Genomic DNA, 11,695 nt, shown 5'->3' with positions numbered 1-11,695 from the left:
CAAGGGGAATTGAGCTCCATTTTCTACAAGGGAGAGTATCTACATAAATTATCAGAAATTCTACAGTGAAAGGGAATTGTCTCTTTTTCTTCATTTGTTTATAACCATGTAGATTCAAAGATACTGATTTTATACTTTGGATTATAATCCAACACTACATTATTTACTTATGTTGTTCAAATTGTTCTAGCTTTGATCATTGTGATCTTTCAGGTTGGCTTCTTTGCTCCTTTAACATGCTCCCTGCTTTTTTTTCTCTTAAAGATTTTGTTTATTTATTCATGGAGAGAGAGAGAGAGAGAGAGAGAGAGAGAGAGAGGCAGAGACACAGGCAGAAGAAGAAGCAGGCTCCATGCAGGGAGCCTGACGCAGGACTAGATCCTGGGTCTCCAGGATCAGGCCCTGGGCTGAAGGTGGTGCTAAACCACTGAGTCACCTGGGCTGCCCTCTGCTTTTTTTTCTTCCTTACTTCTGGCACTGCAAGGTGTCACATGTTCGCCTTCACCTTGTTTTTGCCTGCCCCATTCAGGAAATCAGTTGGTTTTGATTTTTAACATCATAAAAACAATGAGTAAATGTATTTGGTTTCCTGTAGATAATATCTTGTTCAGTATCATGAATGCTATTGGTGATACTGATGGTCCAGGCCAAGAACAAACCAACATTTTTCTAGGTGCATTACATTGGACAAAATGTAATAAAATCTCTTATCTGTCCTGAAGACACTATTAGGAAAGTGATGAAAGAGATGCTTTCAGATGGATTGCACATTTTCCTTTTCGCTTCCCGTCATTATGTAGAAATAGTTTGGAGAGGACACTGTGCGGAAGGGCGGTGGTTTTGCTATTTACCACACACACAAGAAGACATGACCTTATTCTTAGCTTTATTCAGCAACCTAAATTTCCATGGTAAACAACGCTGGCCCCAGACTCAAAACAGCTGGCAACTATCTTCGACAAAAATGGAAAGAGAATGATTTATTGCTTTATTCTTTTTCTTCCCCTCATCTGCCATTATTACTTGATTAACCTGTATTACAACTTCCAGAGCTTCCATTATTACAGCCAACAAATGAGTGAAATTATCCTCTTACATCCAACATTGTGGTACTCTTATCTTTCTCCCCATGTTGTATCCAAAACAAGTAGACAAGTCTCAGATTCTTCCTACCTCCCGGTACAGCTGGAAATAGAGTCAGTGACTGACTTCGCCTCCTTTGTCACTTCTCAACATTTGAGAGATGTATGCCAAACAAGTAGTGGCCGAACAACATAGATTTGAGAGGTGAGGGTCCATTTAAAAAGTACCTTCCTGGCACCAGTCACTGAGTCACTCCTGAGGACTCAGCGGCCTCCCCCTTGAACGCCCTTACTTCTCCATGCTCTGTGCCTCCCCCTACCCCTTTCCACAGGGGAAAAGGAATCTTATGTCAGCTATCCAGATTCTCCACTTTTTCTACCCCTTTGCTGATGCAAAGAAGAGTGATGATCTGCTTCCTGCTGGCACTGAGGATTATATCCATATAAGAATTCAACAGAAGGGCACCTGGGTGTATCAGTGGTTGAGTGGCCACCTTTGGCTCAGGTTGAGATCCCAGGGTTTTGGGATCAAGTCCCACCTCAGGCTCCCTTCAGGGAGCCTGCCTCTCCCTCTGCCTACCTATGTCTCTGCCTCCCTCTGTGTGTCTCTCATGAATAAATAAATAAAATCTTTTTTAAAAAAATCAGCAGAGAAACGGTAGGAAGACCTTTACTAACTGTCCAAGGGATGGCTAATGACTATGATAAAAAGACACTAGTGAAGGTGTTTAAGAAGAAATTTGCTTGCAATGGTACTGCAGCTGAGCATCCAGAATATGGAGAAGTCATTCAGCTACAGGGTGACCAGTGCAAGAACATATGCCGGTTCTCCTAGACATTGGACTGGCTAACGATGATCCGCTGAAGCTCATGGGTTTTAAGTGCTTTTGGTTCATGGAAGCTTAAGTGAGGATTTCCTTGCAATGAGTAGAATTTCCCTTCTGTCCCTTGTCACAAGTTTAAAAACCTCACAGCTTATACAATGTAACCATTCGGGGTCTGCTCTTAACTTGAACTAGTATAACTCCTTGATGCAATAAACTGAAAAGAGCCATGCCTAGATAGATAATGATATAGATAGATGATAGATAGACAGTACCTTCCTATCATGGTTTTTATCTAAGGAAGATAGGGAGGTATTGCCTCTAATAGATATTAGGAAAAACAAGCAAATGAACAAGTGAGGTAAAAATACCTCCACGCAGAATAAAAGGCATTGACAGAAGGAAAGTCATTGACAGAATAAAAGGCAACTCACTGAATGGTAGAAAATATTTGCAAGTCATATATCTGACGAGGGGTCAATATCCAAAATATATAAAGAACTTGTAGAACTCAACAGCAAAAAACAATCCAATGAAAAAGCGGGCGGAGGAATTGAATAGACATTTTTCCAAAAGAGACATGCAAATGACAAACGGGGTAGGAGAAAGCGTTCAGCATCACTAATCATCAAGGAACTGTAAATCAAAACCAAAAGGAGATATTACTTCACTTCTGTAGGAATGGCTATCATCAAAAAGAGAAGGGAGAACAAGTGTTGGTGAGGATGTGGAGTAAAGGTAACAATTGTGTGCTGTTGGTGAGAATGTGAATTAGTGCAGCCACTGTGGAAAACAGTATGGGGATTCATTAAAAAATTAAAAATAGAGCTACTGCATGATCCAGCAATCCCACTTTCGGGTATATATCTGAGGGAAATGAAATCAGTACCTCGAAGTGAAATCTGCACCCCTATGTTTATTGTAGCGTTATTTACAATAGTCAATACATAGAAATAGCTATATATATACACACATATATGTGTATACGTGTATTATGTATAACTATATATACACACGTATATATATGTATGTTTATATGTGTATATATATTTTGTCTGTATACTTACATGCAATCAAATATTAAATATTTTATAATATTTATTTTGTATATTTATAACAGTAAAACTTAGCTCATCCATAAAAAAGGGAATCCTGCCATTTATGACGCATGAAGTGACCTTGAGGGTGTTATACTAAGTGAAATAAGTCAGAGAGAAAAATATGAATACTAAATATGTGGAATCTAAAAGTAATGAACTTCTAGAAAAAGAGAACAGATTGGTGGTTGCCAGAGATAGAGGAAATGGGTGAAGGTGATAAAAAAAAGTACAAGTTTCCAGTTATAAAATAAGTAAGTCCTGAGATGTAATGTCCACCATGAGGACTATAGTGAACAATACTGTATTGTATGTTTTAAAGTTGCTAAGAGGGGCATCTGGGGGGCTCAGTTGGTTCCATCTGCTTTCCACTCAGGTCATGATCCCAGGGTCCTAGGACCAAGCCCTGCTCAGCAGAGAGTCTGCTTCTCCCTCTCCACCATTCCCTCACTTATGCTCTCTGGCCCTATCTCTCTGTCAAATAAATCAATAAAATCTTTTTAAAAAAAGAAAAAAGTTGCTTAAAGAGTAGAACTTAAAACTTCTCATCGCAAGAAAAAAATTATAGTTATGTGAGGTGATGGATTTTAACTAAACTTCTTTTGGTAATCATTTCACAATATATACACATATGTCCCATGGTTATGTTGTACACCTTAAACTAATACAATGTGATTCAATTACATCTCAATAAAATTGGAAGAAAAACCTTCTGACTTTTCCCTAAATTATCTTACAACAAACACCAGACCTTGAAAGAAAACATTTATACTTGAAAACCCACAATAATTAGTTGGGTGTATTCACATGTGTAGAAAGACATATCACTGTCAAAATATATTCATGAAACTAAGGTTCTGGAGCTGCCTGATATAGAGCTCTTGGAACAGTTTTTAAATCTCAATACACAGTACTTGAGATTGCCAGATACTTTCTCCCTAAAGATTTTGTTTTAATATTCTTTCAGTTATCCTGAATATGTTTTGGATAAAGGCAAAATTAGGTGGTTGGACTAGATTTTAAGGTCCGTTTCAAATTATTGGCAAACACAAACACCAAAACCAGATTGTCATTGCTATGGCACTAGTAGAAGTGGGTTTTAGTTACAGAAACTGACCATGGACTGTATGACTTTGTGGTCTCAAATGTCATTATGGAGATGTGTCAGCAAAACAGTAAGAACAGGGGCACCTGGGTGGTTCAGTTGGTTAAGGGTCTGACTTTTGGTTTTGGTTCAGGTCATGATTTTATGGGTCATGATCTCATAGGTTATGATCTCATGGGGGGGGTCATGAGATCTAGCACTCCATCGATCCTCTGCTCCCTCTGCCCCTCTCCCCACTCATGCACAGGTTCACACTCTTTCTCCCTCTCTCTAAAATAATCTTTTTTTAAAAGGTAAGAAAAACAATGCACTGATCATTCCTTCAGACAAGTGATTTTCAAACTCATCTGTACATTAGAATCACCTAGGAAACCATGAAAAAAATAATGATGACTGAGTTATAACATCTTCATGGGTCCAGACATTGACATCTTTTAGGGATTCCTAGGTTATTACAATGTGTATCCAATGTCATAGAACAATAATTGTCAAATTTTAGTGAACATTTAAAATATCTGGATAGTGATAACAATGCAGATTCTTGGGACCAAGCCTAGTACCCATATTGATTGATCTGGTGTGGCATCCGGTAATCTACATTTTAAAAAGTAAGTCCTCAAATGCTTTGATTCTTTGCATAATACTTTAAACTTAACTGCCATAACTGTTTGTGATACCAGTTGAAGTTGCAGCAAAAGCCAAGCCCTAGATGTTTGCTCTACTGAGAGCTGGACAAAACTCAATAGAAATGTCTGGTGTTCTTTGCAAGCTCCGAGGTCTCCTTATTTCATTATGTATTCCTCATCAGCTAGATAACTCATCTTTTAACATTCAGCTTTTTATTACCTACTCCTGAAATATCCTGGTTCCTGTAAATTCCCTCTTTCTTTGCCCTTGTGTCCCTATACAATTGTCTTACTGTTTTGTGAACCTTAATATTCTTATCTGTCTTCCAAAAAACACAAAATGCTTTGAGATGACCTGCTGTGATTTGTTAATTTCTGAGATTCTAGTGCATGCTTCAACTGCTTATCACTGGGTGCCTCCAAAATTCCAAGTCTAATAGACAAAACATGATAAATATAGCACACTGTGAAATATACTATCTCAGTGATAAATGCAATATGCTATGGAAATACAGATATTTTTGTTCATCTGTAAATTTAATTTATTCATGACTTTTTTTTTCTTCTCCACAATTAGCATGAATAATTCAGAGAAGGCTATATTCTGTCTAGCTGTGAATAAGAAGTTCACATGCAGTTGACTCAATTTTCCAAGCTATTGGAGAGGAACAAAAGCAGATAATCCAAAAATCACTTACATTTGTGTGTGAAATACATTCTGGCATTTCCTTTGGAATTAGTATGGCCAATGCTCTAGGAATTCCCAGTATTTCATATAAAAGACTCAGGGAACATCGGTAAGACCTGATTCACCAGAAGCCAAAAGAAGGCCCTCCTATATAGTTCTTCCACACACTATCCATATGGTCCTGAGGACTCCTCTGGAAGTAAGAGGAAGCTATTTAATGAAATAAAAAGAAACAAGAAAGGGATTGTCATTTGTGGTGTGCTGTGTGTTTTAATATTGGACACCTGCCCTTCAAATTTAGTGGTCTCCTATTTATTTCCACATATACAAGAATATTCTGTTTATGTCAATAAGAGCTAATCAAGCAAAATAGTTATGGGACCCTTAAGATCATAATGCAAAATAAAAGAATCAAGGGAAATTTCTGAGGGTGATAGAATGGATTTATATTTTCCCTTCATAAATATTTAACTATATAAAGAGAAACATTTTTTTCAGAAAGACTTTTAGGTACTTCTACAAGTTAGATAATTTAACTTTACTCAAATAGGTACTTTTAGTAAAAGGACACTGGAAATTTATAAAATCCAGATTAAAATTGGTTATTGTATTTTCTATTAGAAGCATAAAAATTGCTTTATGGATATGTAAATGTGGTGGATTTTTTTACTCTATTTTTCTCTCTCTTTATATGGAAGTGATATATTCCTTAATATTGATACAATTTACAAACCAGTAATTAAAATCTCCTCATTAAATCTTTGACTTTTAGTTTGGACTTGATCAGTTCTATCTCTAGCACTCACTCTACCCCTTCACCATTGGGTAAAACCATGGGGATCTGAGTAGGCAGAAATCAAACAGCAAAATCATATTCTCTTTCTGTGATTGGTTCAGGGAATTGGACCAAAGTTAATCCAGTTTTAGTCCATAGTTAGGATGGTAAGGGCTCTCCTTTTGGACTAGAAGGAGAAGCATACATTATTTCAGTTGCAGTTGGCAACTATCTCATGACCACAAAAAGAGTCAGTCCTTGGGATAAAGGTTCTTCGTGAAATCATTTAGTCATCAAATCAAGCATACCCGAATGAAGCCTGCCCTCCTTTAGACTTTGTAACTCTGTTAACTAATAAACCATCTTTATTGTGTACAAGAATTTGAGTTATAATGTCTGTTATTTGTAGCTGAAAAAACTCTTAACAGATATGAATACTTATAGCTTACATAATTATTTGTCAGATGAGAGAGAAGCAAAGTGGTTATTCTAACATGTGACAGAAAACAATAACAATTTCACAATAAAGTATAAAAGGATTTACATCTGTGGTATCATGTGTTTGAATCAGGCCTTAAAAATTGAGGGTAGTTTTTCTTGTATTTTGCATTTCCTCTTGATCATGATAGAATGAGAAAATGTGACACAAAACTATCTAAGTGGCCTAATGGGAAGTAATTTTCTCATAATTTTCTTATGTTTATTTTACATTCCGTCTCTCATATAACCAGTTTAGAAGGTACCTTTCAGATTATCTAGTCAAATCCTTTCATTTTATAAGTGATGAAACTGAATCTCAATCAAGTTAAGTGAGATGGGCAAGAGGTGAGACAGGTGTTTTTGCCTCTTGACCTCTGATGAGCCTTCTCTAGGCTGTTGTATATGCTGTCTACAAAAAAACAAACTAACAAACAAAAATTTAAAAAAGACAAATGACTTAGGGGCTCTGAGGTGGCTTGGTTGGTTGAGTATCCAACTCTTGATTTCTGCTCAGGTCATGATCTAAGGGTCATGAGATTGAGCCCCATGTCGGGGTCCATCTCTCTCTCTTTCTCTCTCTCTCTCTCTCCCTCCCTCCCTCAAGTAAGTAAATAAATAAAATATGAAAAAAAAAAACCCACACATGACTGAGTGAGGTAGATTGCCTTTTTGTTCACAACCAATTGTTTCCTCTCCTGTAAGACAATTATATCTCATTACTGTTACCATTTACCTTTTGGTGCCTCTCAGCACTTTCTGCTCTATCAGCAGCCTTGACCATGTGACTTGCTGAGGTAAATGTAAGTAGGTCTGGCAGAGTCATGGGCAAGAAACATTTGTGGTTAAGAACTCATTGAAACTTGCAATTGTCACTTCAGCAAAGCTAGTATGATAATCAGAGGCAGGTATATCGTGTGTTGTAGAATGAGAAAAGGGCAAAGTCTTCAGTGCTTGTGTGGTTCAGTCAGTTAAGTGTCTGCCTTCAGCTCAGGTCATGACCTCAGGGTCTGGGGTTGGAGCCCCGCATCAGGCTCCCTGCTCAGCGGGAGTCTGTTTCTCCCTCTCCTTCTGCCCCTCCTTGCTCATGCTCTCTCTCAAAGTAAATAAATAAAATCTTTAAGATAAAATTCTTTTTTAAAAATTTTTATTTATTTATGATAGTCACAGAGAGAGAGAGAGAGGCAGAGACACAGGCAGAGGGAGAAGCAGGCTCCATGCACCGGGAGCCCGACGTGGGATTCGATCCCGGGTCTCCAGGATCGCGCCCTGGGCCAAAGGCAAGCGCTAAACCGCTGTGCCACCCAGGGTTCCCAAGATAAAATTCTTAAAAAAAAAAAAAAAAAAAAAGAACAGAGTCCTGTACATGTAAAATGCATTCCTTGATTTTCACTGGATGTTTAAAGGGTATAATACTAGTTAGTCCCTCTCTCATGTCACTAACATCTTGCAAAATCTGAGTTAACCTATTCCATTATTTTTACTAATTGCAAGGAAGGAGAAGAAATGGCATAATTCATCAAGATACAGATAAATAATACCTATACTAATAAGATATCTTACGTTCATCCTGTGATAGGACATAGTCTACTATATTACATAAGTTTTAACATGTCTCATTCTTGACTGTGAACTTCTAGCAACAAGTACTGTTTCTGCATGTTCAACTCATAAAGATTACAAAGATACAGTTATTGACCTCAAAGAGGTCAGAGTTGATTATCTCATTCTTGTTTATGTATTGGGTTATGTAGTAGAGTACTATGGTTTGTGAAAGAAAGAAAAAGAGAGAGAGAGAAATACATTTGTTTGGAAGAGCCAGGGAATTTCCAATTGAGTATGGTATATAATCCGATGCCAAAGAATGAACAGGAGTTGTCAAGATAGTCTAAAGGGAAGGGACCAGCATATGCAAAGATAGTGAGTCATCAAGTATTACTTCATGGCTGAAGCAGAGGACAAATGTGAGGTGACAGGAAGAAGCAGATATGGGCTCAGCCATGACTGTTTATCAAACTGAGGACCTGACCTTTATTCTGTGTATAATAAAATGTCACAGGAGGAATATAATCAAAGTGCTGACATGGTCAGAATTTAGTTTTGCAAGAATGAAGAAAAGAAAATCTGGTAACGCTGGTAAGAAGACTTTTAAAAGTATCTGTTTTAGTGGGGTAAGAAACTCTAAGATCCTGCATTAAAATCAATGGCTGTGGGATACAAGGGCATTTAAACTTTTTATAAGGTATACTTTGCTGAATTTTGTGAGGACTGAGGTAGAAGTCACTTTCCCTAGGTAAGTATGTATATAGGAAAGTTATATCAAATATCTTAATGGAAGAGGAAAGAGAAAAATTTTAATGATTAATCTGGAGTATAGATAGGACTCAAGACTAGGAGAGAATACCATCTGTATTAATCACTAATTTATTCCAAGCCTCAGTTTCTGCAACTACAAAACAGATATAGTGAAGTATCTTTTTGTAAGATTATTTATTTATTTATTTACTTGCGAGAAAGAGAGAGCGTGAGTGTGAGAGACCATGAGTGGGGGAGGGGAAGGGCAGAGGGGGAGGAAGAAGCAGGCTCCCCGCTGAACAGGAGCCTGACTTGGAGCTTGATCCCAGGACTCTAGGATCATGACCTGAGCCAAAGGCAGATACTCAACCTACTGAGCCACCTACACACTCCTACAGTACCTTTCTTATAGGGTTATGGTGACAATGAAATGAGATAGGACATAAAAATATTTTAATATTGATTCCAATCCATAATAGGGGATTTATAATTTTTTGAATGTATCTTTTTTCTCCTTATTCTTATTCATTCTGTGACATCCACTGGGTTAGAAAACATGGGAGATTTGGGTGAAAGATAGGAAGGGAGACAAGTTCAATTTGAAAAGCTAGAATCTGGGGACACATGAATGGCTCAGTGGTTGAGCATCTGCCTTTGGCTCAGGGCATGATCCTGGGTCCTGGGATCAAGTCCTGCATCAGGCTCTCCATAGGGTGCCTGCCTCTCCCTCTGTGTCTCACATAATAAAAAAATAAAATCTTTCAAAAGCTAGAATCTGATTTACCTGTAAGATGTCAAATGGAAGAATCTAGCAGGTAGTTGGAAATTCAAGGAGGTACCTAGTTGGTGATTCTCAATTCAAATCTGAGGCTAACAAGAACCTACCTGAGGAAGGGAGGTTATGTTAAAAGGATGCCACAGGTGCAAATGATATTGCTAGCAGGAATGTATAGAAATAAGGGAAGAGGGTCAGAGAGTTAAGACAGGAGGCTGTGGAGTGGGTGGATAGTCAGCATAATGTTCTATAAAGCAAGGAAGACTTTTTTAAAAAAGACTTATTTATTTTTAGAGGAGAGGAGGGGCAGAGAGACAAAAATCTTTCAAGAAGGTGCCCCACTGAGCACAGAGCCCAGAGTTGGGCTCAATCCCAGGACCCATGAGATCACGACCTGAGTGAAAACCAATAGTCCCAGGCTCAACTGACTGAGACACCTAGGTGCCTCAGCAAGGAAGATATTTTCAAGAGAAGGGATTTAATTATAGATAAATACTCCAGATAAAAGGATATAATACCTTGAAAAAATTAAATATAGACTGTTAAAGAGAAGTTAGATGGCAGAAGCTAGATGTATTAAGGCATGAATTAAAAGTGCTTAAATAGAGAACAGTAGTACCTTACAATTGAAGGAAATCCTTTAGGACTCTCCAGCATGAGGGAAAGGAGACTACAGACTCCCAGCTGCCTGCTCAGTTTCAGCTCTGTTCTTACTAACAGAATTCTTGTTTATTGTTGGTCACAGTAATACATCCAGTTTCAAATCACATTTCCAAGCCTCTCTACAATTGGGTGGCTAATGTGATCATAAGTCAGTGGATGGGGCTTCCAGAACAACTTCTGTAAAGGGCTGCCCCAGCTAGGAGCCATGTCCTTCTCCCTTTCCTCTTTGTCTTTCCTCCTTCTGGAAATGGGATGGGATGCCTGAAGTCAGAGCATCCATCTTGTGACCTTGAAAAAAAGTGAGGAAAATCTCAGGTACTTCAGCGCTAATATTCTTGAACCAATGTCAATAACTGTTGTCTTCTGTTGTGTAAGAAGAATATGTATTTTAAGTTCCTGTTATCGGAACTATTTTAAACAGCTGAATGCAATTATAAACTGACAAAGTATGATAGCTTGGTGACATGAAGTTAAATGTATACACAAAATTTTCTTTTCAAAGGAATGGCTTACACAATTTCCAACCTTCTTGAGACTCTTATTATTATTATTTTTAGATTGCTTTACTCTTCTTCTCTCAATAGGGAATGCTGACACATCCGGAGCTGTACTTAACAGATTACACCCAGTAACTTCATTTACACCTGGGACTGATTGAAATGATTTCGAGCAGATGCTCTAATGGGATGAAACTCTGAGGAAACTTAGGAAGTGGCCAATAAACACATGAGCAGATGTTTCTCATCACTGATCATCAGGGAAAGGCACATTAAAATCACAATGAGACATTCTTACACATTCACCAGCAGGGCTAACCTGGAAAAGATTGACAATACCACGTGTTGGAGAGAATGTGCACTACTGGAAAGTATATGACTCAGATACTTGGGAAAAAAGTTTGGCCAATTCTTCTAAAGTGAAACTATACATGCTATGTGACCCAACAATGCTACTCTTGTGTATTTACTTGACAGAAGTGAAAGCATATGTTTACACAAACAATTGTACAGAAACTTTCATAGCAGCTTTATTTATAATAGTCAAAAACTAGAAATAATGCAGCAGGTGACAGGATACAGGAACAGGTGAATAGATAACTGTGGTACATCCTCCTCCCAGTCAATGGTTGAGCACAGAGGAGGTGCTGATTCAGGTCCATTCATAGGAGATACAAGCCTTCTCTGGAGCATACTCCCCTGGCTTGCCAAAGCTTTCTTGGAGTTCTAGTTTGCGCTCTAAGAATCTCTTTTACCCCCTCTTCCTGCCTTCCTCCCTTCTTTGACAGGTG

At 38.0% G+C, this 11,695-nt stretch overlaps 1 protein-coding gene across 1 annotated transcript; it reads left to right on the top strand.

Annotated features, from left to right (window-relative positions):
- The first annotated feature begins 1,429 nt into the window (after positions 1-1,429).
- Positions 1,430-1,917, top strand: LOC100684349 (eukaryotic translation initiation factor 1-like). Its single transcript, XM_038581741.1, has 2 exons — positions 1,430-1,554; positions 1,749-1,917. The coding sequence occupies exons 1-2, from the start codon at positions 1,430-1,432 to the stop codon at positions 1,915-1,917; spliced, it is 294 nt and encodes a 97-aa protein (XP_038437669.1).
- Positions 1,918-11,695: the final 9,778 nt, after the last annotated feature.

Source organism: Canis lupus, chromosome 32 (genome assembly GCF_011100685.1).
Source record: "Canis lupus familiaris isolate Mischka breed German Shepherd chromosome 32, alternate assembly UU_Cfam_GSD_1.0, whole genome shotgun sequence".
Taxonomy (NCBI): Eukaryota; Metazoa; Chordata; class Mammalia; order Carnivora; family Canidae; genus Canis; species Canis lupus.
Note: the sequence above shows the minus strand (reverse complement) of the source record. Positions and strands in the feature narration are given on the sequence as shown.

What these genes read in the sequence shown, in the direction of transcription:
- LOC100684349 (XM_038581741.1), top strand. Translation starts at nt 1,430, where the DNA reads ATGTCAGCTATCCAGATTCTCCACTTTTTCTACCCCTTTGCTGATGCA. An exon ending in CAACAGAAGGGCACCTGGGT is followed by an intron (nt 1,555 to 1,748) that starts GTATCAGTGGTT and finishes AACGGTAGGAAG; the next exon opens with ACCTTTACTAACTGTCCAAG.